This window comes from Ictidomys tridecemlineatus, chromosome 10 (genome assembly GCF_052094955.1).
Source record: "Ictidomys tridecemlineatus isolate mIctTri1 chromosome 10, mIctTri1.hap1, whole genome shotgun sequence".
Taxonomy (NCBI): domain Eukaryota; kingdom Metazoa; phylum Chordata; class Mammalia; order Rodentia; family Sciuridae; genus Ictidomys; species Ictidomys tridecemlineatus.
The window spans coordinates 130,379,859-130,396,977 of NC_135486.1; the positions used below are offsets into that span (position 1 = coordinate 130,379,859).

The following is a 17,119-nucleotide window of genomic DNA, read 5'->3' on the forward strand; positions in this document are numbered from 1 at the left end:
TCTATTGATAAATCACTTGAGTTTTATTTTTATGAGTATTTTTGTAGCATAGTGCTTGCCATTCTTTTACTTTCTCTATCTTTATTTTTTTTACTGTGCCTCCCATAAGTAGCATGAAGCTGGGGGCTTGTTGCCAATGTGGGGGTTGGGGAAGTCCAGAATGGCAGTCTTGCCATTTATTTAATGGGCATGTTTTGCTGTTATTTGACTTTATTAATTTTGTAGGTTGTTATTATCATATTATTTATTTATTTATTCAGATTTTTCTACTTTATTTTTATCCCTTCTTTGTAGTTTAGATGTGATTTAGTTTTTAAAATTATTTTTTCTTCTGCATTGGTCATTTATGTTTTAAAGTTAAACTTTAAAAAATATTTTGTGGTTACATTGGATATTTAAACATGCCTATTCAACTTTTTTCTCTGGCTGCCTCAGAAGTCTTCTCTTTAACCTTGGTGTTCTGAAGTCTTATGATGTTGTATCCAATGAGTTGCCTTTTGCCACTGAAGATTTGTTTGTAAACAACTGTGTACAATCTTAGCCAGTGTCTTTTTTAACACTACATTTTTGTGTTCTGTTATTACTTTCTGAACTCTATTGGAACTTCTCTGTCTTCCATGGATTTTATATTTTTCTCATATTTTTATCTTTTTATCTCATGGGACATTTTAAGTGTATTTCTTTTGTATTCATCTTTTAAAAAAATTGTTTTAGTTGTTGATAGACTTTTATTTTATTTGTTTATATGTGGTGCTGAGAATCGAACCCAGTGCCTCACACATGCCAGGCAAATGCATTACCACTGAGCCCTAGCTCTAGTCCCTTTTGTATTCATCTTTAATCCACCAATTCTCACTTACACTGTGTATAATATTCTGATACTTTGGACTATTTTTTTTAATTTTTAGCTTAATTTCAAATTGACCAATAATAATTATATATATTAAATGTAAAGTTTTGACATGTATATACATTGTGGAATGATCAAATCAGAATGATTATCATATCCATCACCTCAAATTTTTTTTTGGTGAGAGATTTAAAATCTTCTATTTTAGGTGTTTACAAATATGCATTATTATGAGCTATAGTCACCTTGCTGTGTAATGTAACCCTAGAACTTATTCCTCCTATCTAAATATAACTTTGTCCCTGAATTTTTCTGTTATTAAATCTTTTCATTTTTCCAAGGCTCTATTTATAATTGTTTTGGGTTGTGTTTGTTTACTTTTCTTACTTCCAAGACTGTCATTAATACAGGGAATTTTTTTTTGTAACAAGGGTTAGGGAAATGAGATTGGAAGCCTGTGCCTGTGGAACTCTGCAAAAACAGGTTGGTATGGACAGTATGACCTAGTTCAAGTTCATATTTATAAGGAAATTAAGCCAAAGTATATATGCAAATCTCCTGATCAGAGCAGGCAAGTGAGGAAATACAAATTTAAGAATCCTGCAGAAACTAGGAAAGGAAGGAAGAAAGACTGGCATGTATATATATATAGTTATATATAGTTATGTAGTTATAGTTATATAGCTATATATTATATATATAACTAAGTGTATATGTATGTCAGGTGAATACACAATTTTTTATCTTTTTGAAAATTATTATTCTCTTGTTCAGATTCTTGTGCCTTTTCATTGAATTAATGAGGAAGTGTCACACCATAGAACATTCCCTGAATGGAATTGTAGGTCTTCCCCCCCAAACTCAAGATTCTTCTCAATTCATCCCTCACTCCAAATAACACAGAATCAAGAGATAATATTTTTTAAAGATAGTAATACTCTAATATATTTGAGATATAATTTCTTCTAACTTTCTGAAAACTGGCCTCTATAAGAAGAAAAGATTTTCTTTCTTTCTTTCTTTCTTTCTTTCTTTCTTTCTTTCTTTCTTTCTTTCTTTCTTTCTTTCTTTCTTTCTTTCTTTCTCTCTCTTTCTCTCTTTCTTTCTTTCTTTCTTGAAAATGAGTTTCAGGGACTAATACACCTAAAATCTCCCCAAACAGATTATTTAAGTCATGTGCTAGAGCTACTGAGTTGGGGATAGAGAGGAGGCATCATATCCAAGGACCTGAAGCTCAGTTTCAAAACCATTACTTCAATATGAGGATACTAAATGAGGCACAATGCTTGAACTATCATAGGCACTCCTAATAAAGTTATTGACTTACATTAAGTGCAGGATTTTTCAAAAAACCTAGAACTTAATTGTCTACCAACGTTCTTATGTATCTGTAAATCAACTGCTCATTTATTGACTGCTGTGTTCTGGGGAAGGGGAAAATTTGTGAAGTCCTTTTTTACCATCTCTTAATATTCCATCTATGAAGACAGTAAAAGTGCCCGAGACGAAGTTGAACAGAATAAGTTTGATATAGGCAGAAGAACTTCTAGAAAACAGGAAGCTCATCAGGTACATGAGGGGAATGGCAGACCAGCCATACAGTGTGAGTATGAGCATTGTTTCCAGTAAGTGGTAATCCATGACATAAATATCAACTTTGCAATATTTGAACAGTCCCTGAAATACAGAGGGGACAAAGGCAAAGGTAAAGAGCAAATAAAAAAGGAAATCAGGTCAAAATATTCAAAGAAGGAAAGAGCAAAGATTGCCTTTATTTAGCATGGTAGTACTTATTTAGTCAATCTTCCTTTTTTTCTTCTTTTTATTTATATATGATAGTAGAACTTATTTTGGCAAATTACACATACATGTTATATGTACATAGAATATATAGCTTATTCTATTTGGGATCCCACTCCTGTAGTTGTACATGATGCAGAGTTACTCTGGTCATATATTCAAATACAAGGCTAGGAAAGTGATATCCAATTAATTCTACTGTCTTTCCCCACTTCCCTTCACTCTCTCTTCCTTTTATTTCCCTTTGTCTAATCCAATGAATTTCTATTATTGCCTTCCCCAATCTCCCTTGTTTTGGGTTAGTATCCACAAATCAGCAAGTACATTCAGCCTTTGGTTTTTTGGTCTTTGTGCTACTGCAAAGAAAAATTATTTTCTGCTAATGAAGGATACACGAGTTATTTTCTTTCTAATGTCATCTACCATGAAATTTTGCAATGTTTTATAAGATATTGAACACAGATAGTTTATTGGAAGATCTAGATTTATGAAACTATTAGGATAGGAATGTTCCGTGTGGTATGGAAGGAAAATAAACCCTACTCACCAATAATAAAAAACAGGAAAATAAGAAGATGATGAAATCACACACTAGAGCAGAAAACCAGTACACGATGACAGAGACCCCACTCACAAACTGGATGTGCTTGGCCTTACTGATTCTTTCAGTCACTGTCAGGAGGGAAAAGCTACTGATTAAAAGAGCTATGCCCAGCTGCATATCCAAAAACACCTCTTGTCCATTTATAGTCCTACAGAAGGAATAAAAGTGTAGCAGAAAATCAACAAAGCAGGAAATACAGATTTCTATCAACAACTATTTTTATCATGTAAATGTATTTTAAAGTTTAAGAGTCAATTCCAATGAAAATAAAAACATACCCTTCAATGACTTTATTGTCAAGGCGTGGCTGAGGTTTATTGAAGACTGTTAAGGAAGCATTAGCACCAGAGAGTGACATGAAAAGAATGTTGTCTAACACGGCCAGGGACAGGGATGGTGAATGGTATGCTTCATTGTTGAAAAAAACAGTAAATACTGTTTCATCTGTCTTCACTTCCACGGAAAATGCAATAATGCATAAACGATTACACTCTTTATTTTCCATCAAGTAATCCAGAAGATTACCTAGGATGAGGAAACAACATTGGTTAGTGCACTCACAACACTTAAAATATGTCAAGAAGAACAACAAATAATTTTCTCATAACCTAAAATTTTCTCATAATAATTATTGCAAACATTTGCTGTTATCTTTAAACATTTTATTCCATCATTAAATTTCAAGCTATTACTTCATAGCCTATAACCTAAACTACTACTTCACTGAGAAAACACATGCAACATGGTATAGACTCTCAATTAATTTTTCTGTCTTAAACTGATTTTAAATACTTCATTTTATAACTTTACCTTTCAGCTGACAAATCCTTCCTCTGAAAAAACAGGAAAACTGAATAAAACAATTTTTAAAATCATTTTTTGATGGCATTAGAGATCTAAAAGAATAATCAAGACCCTGAGAAGAATGAAAATACACTGTGGTGAGTTCAACATTTTTTTCCCTTTGAGAACCTTATAGTTTTATAAATGATGAAAGTACCTTAGTAAATCTTCAGGCTCTTGATGGGGCTTAAAAGGCTTATACTCTAACAGTAAGAAAGAAACAGACTAATTCTTATTTTATTTTTATTAGTTCTAATCAGTTATACAAGACAGTAGAAAGCTCTTTGATTCATTGTACACAAATAGAGAAGAATTTTTCACTTCTCTGGTTGTACATGAAATAGAGTCACACCATTTGTGCAATCATACATGTACCTGGGGTAATGATATCCGTCTCATTCCACCACATTTCCTACCCCCATATCCCCTCCTCCCCTCCCCTTTGCCTCATCCAAAATTCCTCCACTTACCCCATACCCTTCCCCATTATGGATTAGCATCCACTTATCAGAGAAAACGTTTGGCCCCTGGTTTTTTGGGATTGACTTACTTTGTTTAGTATGATATTCTCCAACTCCACCCATTTACCTGCAAATGCCATAATTTTATTCTCTTTTAATGCTGAGTAATATTCCATTATGTATATATACCACAGTTTCTTTATCCATTCATTTATTGAAGGGCATCCAGGTTGCTTCCACAATTTAGCTATTGTGAATTGTGCTGTTACAAAAATTGATGTGGCCATGTCACTGCAATATGCTGATTTTAAGTCCATTGGGTACAATCCAAGGAGTGGGATATCTGGGTCAAATGGTTGTTCCATTCCATGTTTTCTGAGGAATCTCCATACTGCTTTCCAGATTGTCTGCACCAATTTGTAGTCCCACTAGAAATGCCTGAGAGTACCTTTTCCCCTACAGCCTTGCCAATACTTAATGTTGCTTGTATTCTTAATAGCTGCCATTCTGACTGGAGAGATGAAATCCTTTACTTTAGAGAACATTTTCAATATATTTTCACCTGAATATATTTTTATTTTTATTGCATTGTACATAGATGGTTAAAAACAAATTTAAAAATTTTTTTATTCCTCAATTAGCTTTCTGGCTATGTCCTCTTTATTCTTCTAGTGGTTTCAACTAGAAATTAACAGATTGTGTTATTGACTTTTTTCATTTTTTATGTAAAATGCACAAAACATAAAATGTAACATTTGAGGGGCTGGAGTTGTGGCTCAGTGGTAGAACGCTTGCTTCACATGTGTGAGGCACTGGGTTTGATCTTCAGCACCACATAAAAAAATAAACAAAATAAAGGTATTGTGTCCATCTGTAAAAAGAAATATGAAAAAAGTAACATTTGAAACATTTAGGTGTGCAGTTCAATGATGTTTAGTACCTACATATTATTGTGCAGTCATCATCATCATCTATCTCTAGAACATTTCATCTTACTGCCCCAAACCAGCATTCTACATTCTGTCTCCATGATGACTCTAGGTGTCTCACATAAGTGGAATCATACCATATTTATCCTCTTGTGGCTGGTTTATTTCACTTAACACAATATCTGCAAGTTTCATTCATGCTGTAGCATGTGTCAGAATTTCCTCCCTTACTAAGCTGACAAGTCCTTCCTTGTATGTCTGGATAATATTTTGTTTATCTATTCATCTGTTGATGGACATGTGGGCTGCTTCTGGTTATTGTAAATACTGTGCTAATGGACATTTGGGTTCCTTCTACCCTTTTGTTATTGGGAATAATGTCCCTGTAAGTCTTCAAGTCTCCATTCTCCATTATTTAGAGTATATACCCAGAAGTGGAATTGCTAGATCATGTTGTAATTCTACATTTTGAGGAATTTCCACACTGTTTTCCATAGTTTCCATACTGTTTTCCAAGGAATCTCCATACTGCTTTCCATTTTATATTCTCACCAGTAACGTTCAAGTTTCCAATTTCTCCACATACTTGCCAACACTTGTTATTTATTTTTTTTAGTAATAGTCAACCCCATGAGAATAAAGTGGACACTCACAGTAATTTTGATATACATTTCCTTAATGATTAGTGATGATGAACCTTATTTGACCTTTTAAAGTCTAATTCAAATCACCACTTTTACTTTTTCCTAGACAGGGAAAAGACCTTAGAATCTTTGAGCTCCATTTTCCCTCTTCCTGCTTTCTGTGCTATCATCATATAATTGACTTCTAGATGTGCTTTAAATCCCTCAAGGTATTTTTACTATTTCATTCTGTCAGTATTGATTTATATTTTCTGACACATTTATACTTTCCATTGTTTGTAAATTGTTCCCTTGTTTATAAATTTATCTTAGATAATTTTTTTTCCTCTGCACTAAGAATATCCTTTAGCATTGTCTGCTGGTTTCTTGGCATGCATGTACCTGTGTGTAGGGTGTGTGTGTGTGTGTGTGTGTGTGTGTGTGTGTGTGTGTGTGAAATGTTCTTATTTCACATTTGTTTTTAGGTTATCATTATCAGATATAGAATTCTAGCTTGGCAGATTTTCCCTATCACTTTGAAAATATCATTTTACTGTTTTATTAACTTCCATTTTTCCATCATGAGTCCATCATCAGTCCTATTATTGCTCTCCTGCAGATATATGGGTTTATTTAACTTCTTTAAAGCTCTTCTTTCTTGTGGATTTGATATTTAGCAATTATATTACAATGTACTTAGGTGTCATTTTCTTTTATTTATCCTCCCAAGGAATCTTAGCATTTATTGAACCTGTTTTTTTCAACAGTTTTAGAAAATCCTCAGTCACTATCTTTTTAAATGTAGTCATCCTGGCCATTTTCCTCTTCTGAAGGCAGCCTGCTCCATCCATGTACCTCAGAGCATGACTTTAATTTTTACTAATAAACTGTTTCTATTACTTTAATTTTTAAATTTGTTTTAATTAGTTATACATGACAGTATAATGCATTTATGCACTTGATATATCTTACATAGATAGGATATAATTTCTCATTTTTTCTGAGTGTACATGTTGTAGAATCATATTGGTCATGCAATCACATATTATTGAGAGCAGCGACTTGTGGTAGTGTTGGGGTATTTTGCTGATGATGTCATCGGTGGTACAATTTTTCCAACAAGAGCCATCAATTGGCTTGGTATATCTTCCTCCCTTCTGCTTGTCATGATTGTTCAGCTAAAATTTGGGGGCCAACAGAGGTGAGGCAAAGAACCTCACCCCCCCCGCTGGTACAAAGACCTCTCCACAGGTTTGGCTGTGTACTGGACCGGTAGTTAATGACGGGTAAGATCCAATTGCAATGGTACCAACCTAAGACAGGAAGCTGACGCCCTGAGGTCAGCTCATCCGAAGACGGGTAAGGACCATATGTAGTATTGGACAACCTAAGGCAGGCACGGTCCCCAAGCCACATGCTTGTTGTTTAAACAGAGAGGGGGAGATGTTGAGAGCCACAGCCAAAGGGGCCCCAGCAAACTTCTAGCTGCCAGCTGATGATTGGCTCACAGCGGCCCCAGCAACATCTAGCTGATTGGCTCCTCTGCGGTGATGTTCATTGGGCTGTTTCCCTGCCCTTCAGACTGTCGGCTGATGATTAGCTCACAGCGGCCCCAGCAATATCTAGCTGATTGGCTCCTCCACGGAGCTGCTCATTGGGGGACTTCTTTGGCTCCGCCCACACAACCCAGCCAATCGGCCTCAAGAGCAGGAGGATTGTGGGAGGTGGAGAGGCTGGTGTGGGGGTGAGAGGATTGTGGAACCCGGTGGTGGCAGTTGGGCTCTGAGGGTTTTTTCCTGAGGAGCTGTTTTGTTTGGCGTTAGTAGTTCTAAAAATAAAGTTAGTTTCTTTTGACAAGTGGCTCCTGAATTGTGCCCAGCCAGGCTGCCAGCAACATATATATGTAAAGTAATAATGTCTATTTCATTCTACTATCCTTCTTATCCCCACATCCACTTTCCTCCCCTCCATTCACTTCCCTCTACTTAATATAAGGTAACTTTATTCTTCTCTAGCATCCCCTCTGCCTTATTGTGAATTATCATCCGCATATTAGAGAAAATATTTGGCCTTTGGTTTTTTGGGATTGGCTTTTTCACTTAGCATGATATTCTCCAATGCCATAATTTCATTCTTCTTTAAAGCTGAGTAATATTCCATTGAATATGTATACTGGCATTTTCTTATCCATTCACTTATCAAAGGACACCTAGGTTGGTTCCATAGTTCAGCTGTTGTTCATTGAGCTGCTACAAACACTGATGTGGCTACATACTGTAGTATGTTGATTTTAAGTCCTTTGGGTATAGAAGGAGGAGTGGGATATCTGGGTCAAATGGTAATTCCATTTCAAATTTTCTGAGAAATCTCCATACTGCTTTTCATAGTGATTGTACCACTTTGCAGTTCTACCAGCAATGTATGAATGTGCCTTTCCCCCAACATCCTTGCCAACACTTATTGTTGCCTATATTCTTGATAACTGCCATTCTGACTAGAGTGAGATGAAATATGAGTAGTTTGATTTGCATTTCTCTAATTACTAGAGTTTTTGAACATTTTTTTCATGTATTTGTTAAATGACTATGTATCTTCTTCTGAGAAGTGAGAAAGAGTAATTCTTACAAAACTTCAATTACTTCAGTCTCTCATTGGAGAACTTCCCTTAGTTTTACTGCCTGCCAGATGTTGAGATAAAGAATTTACCAGATAACTGAAGTGCAAGAAATAATCAACTGTTGATGTTAGAATTGAAAACCATATTATTTGAAGTTGAAAATTAATATGCTGATAGCATATTGAACACAAATGAAGAAGAGATCAGGAAAATAATAGGGATAATAAAAGAATACTATGAATGACTACAGAATGTAATGGTTAATTTTACATTAACTGTAAGACTGGAACTTACACAAGGAAACCTCCTGATTTTCAAATATTGAGACAGACTGAATTATTTGCTTTTCTGAATCTCCAGCTTACAGGTGGCCTACCATGGAACATTTTGGCTCCATAATCATGTGAGACAGTTTCCCTAATAAATCTCATTTTCTAAATCTCTCCCTTCATTTCTCTCTCTCTCTCTCTCTCTCTCTCTCTCTCTCTCTCTCTCTCAAGAAAATAGACACTAAAATTATATGCAATATATTCCAGGAAATAGGAGAACGCTTATTTTATTGATTCTTTTTTAGTTATATGTGAAAGTAGAGTCCATTTTGATAAAATTATGCTTATTTTATTGATTCTTTTTTAGTTATATGTGAAAGTAGAGTCAATTTTGATAAAATTATACATGCATAGAATGTATCTTATTCTAATTAGAGACCCAGTCTTTGGATATACATTATGGTGGGATTTATTGTGCTGTATTCATAAATGTACATAGGAAAGTCATATCAGATTCATTCCACTGTCTTCACTATTCTTATCCTCCTCTCTTCCCTTAATTTCCCTTTGTCTAATCATCTGAATTTCTATTCTTATCCCATCTCTTATTGTGGGTTAGCTTCCATATATCAGAGAAAACATTTGCCCTTTGTTTTTTGGAGATTGGCTTAAATCACTTAGCATTATAATCTCCATCCATTTACTGGCAAATATCATAAAGTCATTCTTCTTATGGCTGAGTAATATTCCATTGTGTATATGTACCACAATTCTTTATCCATTCATCTATTGAAGAACACTAAGGTTGGTTTCATAGCTTAGTATTGTGAATTATGCAGATATGAACATTGATTTTGCTGCATCACTGTAGTATGCTGATTTTAAATCCTTTGGATATATACTGAGGAGTGGGGCAACTGGATCAAATGGTAGTTCCAAGTTTTCTGAGGAATCTCCATATTGCTCTCCAAAATGGTTTTACTAATTTGCAGTTCCACCAACAATGTATGAGTGTATCCTTTTCCTACACATCCTCACCAACATTTATTGTTACTTATATTCTTGATAAGTGATAGAGTCGTTGAACATTTTTTCATACATTTGTTGACTGTTTATATTGGGTTATTTATTTGTGTTAAGCTTTTTGAGTTTTTATATATCCTGGAAATTAATACCCTAGTTGAGGTGCAGGTGTCAAAGACTTTCTTCCATTCTGAAGGCAGATTAGGTTCATAAGTTAGAAATATTTATGAACCATGACAAATGAGGTCCATTCCTGAAATAGAAAGCTTGTTCAATGTTTGAAAATAAATGTCACCCATCATATTGATAGGCTAAAAAATAAAAATAATTTAATTATATAAATCTATTCAGAAAAACTTTTGAGAAAACAAAATATATATTCATGATTAAAACTCTGAAAAACGGGAATAAATTTAACTCTCTAAATACTTATTGCAGAAAGACAGCATACTAAGATTAGGAACAAGGAAAAATGTCCACTCTCACCAATGATTCAACATAGTGAAGGAAGTTCTATTTAGTACAATAAAACATGAACAGAAAAATAAAAGGCATATAGATTATTAGCAGATGACATGACTATCTACATTTTTCTACAACTAATATCAACTAATCATCGGGGTAACAGCATAAATGATAAATAAGTAAGAATAAAATGTATTTCATTATAATAGAATAAGTGTACAGACTTCAACTTTAAAATATTATAGCATTTATATTCATCCAAAAAATGAAATATTTAGATATAAATCTCTTTTATTTTTGCTAGAGATGATGAACATTTGATAATGATATTCACACTACTCAAATATTTTCATTGATTTGGAACTGAAATTCCCCACTTGTGAAAAAAGGAAAATTGAGAGCTTGATTGAATAATTATTAGACTCAAAATATTTTAATATTCTTAAATGTTATTGTATTTGCTCAAAGTCAAGTTTATCAAATTGTTACTCCCAATGTTTCAATAATAATATCTGTACAAATATCACTATAGCTTACAAAGGGAAAAAACTGAAGGAGGGAGAAAAAAAAACACAAAATAGGCTAACTAACCTGCAGGCTGTTTGTTAACCTAAAGGAGCACTGTCCATCAAATAGCACTTAAAGAAAAAATATAATATTTAGGAGGAAATACTTACATTTGAAAGAAAGGAGTCTTTATGTTCAGAGGGATAACATGACATGGTAAGGGGTGAGTTTGTAGATGCAAGGTAGATCAAGTTAAAGTCAAGTCTACTACTAATAGTCTCTTTCTCTCATATACATACACATATGGCAAAGTACACATATGTATATATGTACCTTGACATCTTTTACTTTTTATTAGAAATGAACAACAAATGCCTGTAGACAGCCCACAGCCAAAGTGCATTCACTAATAATTTTTCAAGACCAGTAGCCTTCAAGAGGGCATTTGTAGAGTTAAATTGCTTTTATGATATTAGTGACTAGCAAGAAAACATGGAGGAAGTAGTCAAATATTATAGTTAAGATTCTTCTTTGGAAGTGATACAGCAGATCATCTAAGAGAATTTATTTTTCTTAACAGGCCTTACCTGATACTTCCTTAAGTTTGTGATTTTTAGATTTTAGCATACTTTCAAGATGTTCTAACAGACTTGTAGTCAAATTAGAACTTCCAGAAATATAAAAAGGCACAATGGTTTGACCATATTGATCCAAATCCATTTTCCTGGCCATTTCATCATGATGTACAAGGTAATTGGACTGAAAGAAAACAAATGTGGAAACTACAAGTCCCAGAATCTGTATCAACGTTATCTTCCAGTTGCGCCAACTGAATATCAACTTTTTCATGAACATGGCATGGAACTGCTGACAGTAGAGGGATATCTAAAGAAAATATAGACATAATATTACAGTAGTCATAGACCTAACCAGATCATTAATATTGAAGTTCACTAAGATTGATGCTTAGAAAATTTATGACAAAACAGTTTTATATCATATATACCATGACAGTAGAAACATATAAAGTTTGTATAAACATTTGAAAAAGAACCTAAGCATAATATTATAGTACACAATAATATGATCAATCTTTTGTTTGTATAAGGCTGAGGACAACAAATTATGGGCTGTTTGTGTAAACATTTTATTGGAACACAAGCTATGCCCATTTATTCCTGTATTATCATAGTTTCTATAATTACTCTGACTACAATGCCCACAAGGCCTTCAACATTTATTATTTCTTTACTTTGAGTTTGCTGACTTCTGCTACAAGATAGTCAAGAAAATGCTTAAGGTTAAATGTCTTACTGTAACACTTAAGATCTCAACAGGATGATTTTTCTCAGATTTCTGATACCATGAAAATGAGCATGTTTCATAGAAGGAAAAGACAAATTAGAAAGGCAATGAAAGAAATCTTTGGCAACTAAAAAGATCCATACTGAGGATTGTACTGATTGAGAAATAGTTTTCTACCTTGTGACAATGCCCTCTGCAAAACTTGAAATAGTTGTATAGGGTTAACTATTAAAAAATAATGCTCACTATTACACTCTTACTCTAGCTTCAATGAACTAATAAATTTTTGAATTACCTATTTGGAAAAAAAATTTAAAAAGAACCCCAAAAGAATTAAGTAATAATGATAATAAAACATATAATATATTTTTCTAGAACCTATTACTTCAGCATTCCACTACCCTTGCTAATTAGGTTATCATGCAGACAGCTCTGGTTGGTTCTTGTATGGCTGAAAACTTCATACTTTTGGTACAAGTATTAAAACAAAATATACCTCTTATGTCTCAAACAAATACACACTAGTTTTCTTAGTAAAGTTCTTACCCCAGTATTAAACATAATAATTTCATTCAGGGTGGAAGAATGTGCTCTCTCAACATTACTTGATATATTCTTATTCTGGCTCATGATGGAGATTTTGCTTTTCTGGGGGAAAGACTGTTTAGCTTGGATATGACTTTCTGAAACTTCCATGTGACCAACCCTACATAAAAGAAAAAAAAAACAAAGATATTCATTTTCATCTTATTGTGGTTTGAATCTGGAATCTCTCCCAATGCCTTTTTCCCTCTTTTCTTGTTTTGTTTTATTGATTTTATTTATTTTAATACATGACAGTGGAATGCACTACAGTTCTTATTACACATACAGAGTACATTTTTTCATATCTTTGTATATAGAGTTTGTTCACACCAATTCATGCTTTTATACATGTATTTCATTTTTTTCACTACAATTCTTATTACACATATATACCAAAATTTTTCATATCCATTTCTTTTTTCTTTTTTTTCTTTTTTTATTGTTGGTTGTTCAAAACATTACATAGTTCTTGATATATCATATTTCACACTTTGATTCAAGTGGGTTATGAACTCCCATTTTTACCCTGTATACAGATTGCAGAATCACATCAGTTACATTTTCCATTGATTTACATATTGCCATACTCATGTCTGTTGTATTCTGCTGTGTTTCCTATCCTCTACTATCCTCCCTCCCCTCCCCTCTTCTCTCTCTACCTCCTCTACTGTAATTCATTTCTCCCCCTTGTATTATTTTTCCCTTTCCCCTCACTTCCTCTTGTATGTAATTTGTATAACCCTGAGGGTCTCCTTCCATTTCCATGCAATTTCCCTTCTCTCTCCTTTTCCCTCCCACCTCTCATCCCTGTTTAATGTTAGTCTTCTTCTCATGCTCTTCTTCCCTACTCTGTTCGTAGTTACTCTCCTTATATCAAAGAAGACATTTGGCATTTGTTTTTTAGGGATTGGCTAGCTTCACTTAGCATAATCTGCTCTAATGCCATCCATTTCCCTCCAAATTCTATGATTTTGTCATTTTTTAATGCAGAGTAATACTCCATTGTGTATAAATGCCACATTTTTTTTTATCCTTTCGTCTATTGAAGGGCATCTAGGTTGCTTCCACAGTCTTGCTATTGTGAATTGTGCTGCTATGAACATCGATGTAGCAGTGTCCTTGTAGCATGCTCTTTTTAGGTCTTTAGGGAATAGACCCAGAAGGGGAATAGCTGGGTCAAATGGTGGTTCCATTCCCAGCTTTCCAAGAAATCTCCATACTGCTTTCCAAATTGGCTCCACCAATTTGCAGTCCCACCAACAATGTACAAGTGTGCCCTTTTCCCCACATCCTCACCAGCACTTGTTGTTGTTTGACTTCATAATGGCTGCCAATCTTACTGGGGTGAGATGGTATCTTAGGGTGGTTTGATTTGCATTTCTCTGACTGCTAGAGATGGTGAGCATTTTTTCATGTACTTGTTGATTGACTGTATGTCCTCCTCTGAGAAGTGTCTATTCAGGTCCTTGGCCCATTTGTTGATTGTTTTTTGTTATCTTATTGGCTAATTTTTTGAGTTCTTTGTATACTCTGGATATTAGGGCTCTATCTGAAGTGTGAGGAGTAAAGATTTGTTCCCATGATATAGGCTCCCTATTTACCTCTCTTATTGTTTCTTTTGCTGATAAAAAACTTTTTAGTTTGAGTAAGTCCCATTTGTTGATTCTAGATATTAACTCTTGTGCTATGGGTGTCCTATTGAGGAATTTGGAGCCCGACCCAACAGTATGTAGATCGTAGCCAACTTTTTCTTCTATCAGATGGCGTGTCTCTGATTTGATATCAAGCTCCTTGATCCATTTTGAGTTAACTTTTGTGCATGGTGAGAGAAAGGAATTGAGTTTCATTTTGTTGCATATGGATTTCCAGTTTTCCCAGCACCATTTGTTGAAGATGCTATCCTTCCTCCATTCCATGCTTTTAGCCCCTTTATCAAATATAAGAAAGTTGTAGTTTTGTGGGTTGGTTTCTGTGTCCTCTATTCTGTACCATTGGTCCACCCGCCTGTTTTGGTACCAGTACCATGCTGTTTTTGTTACTATTGCTCTGTAGTTTAGTTTGAAGTCTGGTATCGCTATACCGCCTGATTCACACTTCCTGCTTAGCATTGTTTTTGCTATTCTGGGTCTTTTATTTTTCCATATGAATTTCATGATTGCTTTCTCTATTTCTACAAGAAATGCCGTTGGGATTTTGATTGGCATTGCATTAAACCTATAGAGAACTTTTGGTAATATCGCCATTTTGATGATGTTAGTTCTGCCTATCCATGAACAGGGTATATTTTTCCATCTTCTAAGATCTTCTTCAATTTCTCTCTTTAGGGTTCTGTAGTTTTCATTGTATAAGTCTTTCACCTCTTTTGTTAGGTTGATTCCCAAGTATTTTATTTTTTTTTGAGGATATTGTGAATGGAGTGGTTGTCCTCATTTCCATTTCAGAGGATTTGTTGCTGATATACAGGAATGCCTTTGATTTATGCAGGTTGATTTTATATCCTGCCACTTTGCTGAATTCATTTATTAGCTCTAATAGTTTCTTTGTAGACCCTTTTGGGACTGCTAGGTATAGAATCATGTCTTCTGCAAATAGTGATAATTTAAGTTCTTCTTTTCCTATTTTTATGCATTTAATTTCTTTTGTCTGTCTAATTGCTCTGGCCAGTGTTTTGAGAACTAGGTTGAACAGAAGTGGTGAGAGAGGGCATCCCTGTCTTGTTCCAGATTTTAGAGGGAATGCCTTCAATTTTTCTCCATTCAGAATGATGCTAGCCTGAGGCTTAGCATAGATTGCTTTTACAATGTTGAGGTATGTTCCTGTTATCCCTAGTTTTTTGAGAGTTTTGAACATAAAGGGATGCTGTACTTTGTCGAATGCTTTTTCCGCATCTATCGAGATGATCATATGGTTCTTATTTTTAAGTCTATTGATGTGGTGAATAACATTTATTGATTTCCGTATATTGAACCAGCCTTGCATCCCAGGGATGAATCCTACTTGATCATGGTGCACAATTTTTTTGATGTGTTTTTGTATCCGATTTGCCAGAATTTTATTGAGGATTTTTGCATCTAGGTTCATTAGAGATATTGGTCTGTAGTTTTCTTTCTTTGAAGTGTCTTTGTCTGGTTTAGGCATCAGGGTGATGTTGGCTTCGTAGAATGATTTTGGAAGTTCTCCCTCTTTTTCTACTTCCTGAAATAGCTTGAAAAGTATTGGTATTAGTTCCTCTTTAAAGGTTTTGTAAACCTTTGCTGTATACCCATCCAGTCCTGGGCTTTTCTTAGTTGGTAGTATTTGATGATTTCTTCTATTTCCTCCATTGATATTGGTCTGTTTAGGTTGTCTATATCCTCCTGACTCAAACTGGGCAGATCATATGACTTAAGAAATTTATCGATGCCTTCACTATCTTCTATTTTATTGGAGTATAAGGATTAAAAATAATTTCTTATTATCTTCTGTATTTCTGTGTCTGTTGTGATATTACCTTTTTCATCCTGTATGCTAGTAATTTGAGTTCTCTCTCTTCTTCTCTTCGTTAGCATGGCTAAGGGTCTGTCGATCTTATTTATTTTTTTAAAGAACCAACTTTTAGTTTTATCAATTTTTTCAATTGTTTCTTTTGTTTCGATTTCATTAATTTCAGCTCTGATTTTAATTATTTCTTGCCTTCTACTTCTTTTGCTGTTGTTTTGCTCTTCTTTTTCTAGGATTTTGAGATGAAGTATGAGATCATTTATTTGTTGTTTTTTTCTTTTTTTAAGGAATGAACTCCAAGCAATGAATTTTCCTCTTAGAACTGCTTTCAATGTGTCCCATAGATTCCGATATGTTGTGTCTGTGTTTTCATTTATCTCTAAGAAGTTTTTAATTTCCTCCTTGATGTCTTCTATAACTCATTGATCATTCAGTAACCTATTGTTCTTTCTCCAAGTGATGCATGATTTTTCCTTCCTTCTTTTATTGTTGATTTTCAGTTTCATTCCATTATGCTCAGATAAGATGCATGGTATTATCTCTACTCCTTTATATTGTCTAAGAGTTGCCCTGTGACATAATATATGATCTATTTTTGAGAAGGATCCATGTGCTGCTGTGAAAAAAGTGTAACTGCTTGATGTTGGGTGGTATATTCTATATATGTTAATTAAATCTAGGTTATTAATTGTGTTATTGAGTTCTATAGTTTCCTTATTCAACTTTTGTTTGGAAGATCTGTCCAGTGGTGAGAGAGG

The 17,119-nt window shown here is 34.2% G+C and overlaps 1 protein-coding gene across 1 annotated transcript in view; it reads right to left on the reverse strand.

Annotated features, from left to right (window-relative positions):
• LOC101976043 (phospholipid-transporting ATPase ABCA3) overlaps nt 1-17,119 on the reverse strand; it is a 119,765-nt gene that overhangs the window by 19,848 nt on the left and 82,798 nt on the right. Inside the window, exons 18-22 of the mRNA XM_005323918.3 lie at nt 12,843-13,002; nt 11,579-11,876; nt 3,533-3,779; nt 3,198-3,402; nt 2,311-2,527 (exon numbers count right to left, since the gene is read on the reverse strand). Coding sequence (XP_005323975.1) covers nt 2,311-2,527; nt 3,198-3,402; nt 3,533-3,779; nt 11,579-11,876; nt 12,843-13,002 — 1,127 coding nt within the window. The remainder of the gene's footprint in view (nt 1-2,310; nt 2,528-3,197; nt 3,403-3,532; nt 3,780-11,578; nt 11,877-12,842; nt 13,003-17,119) is intronic.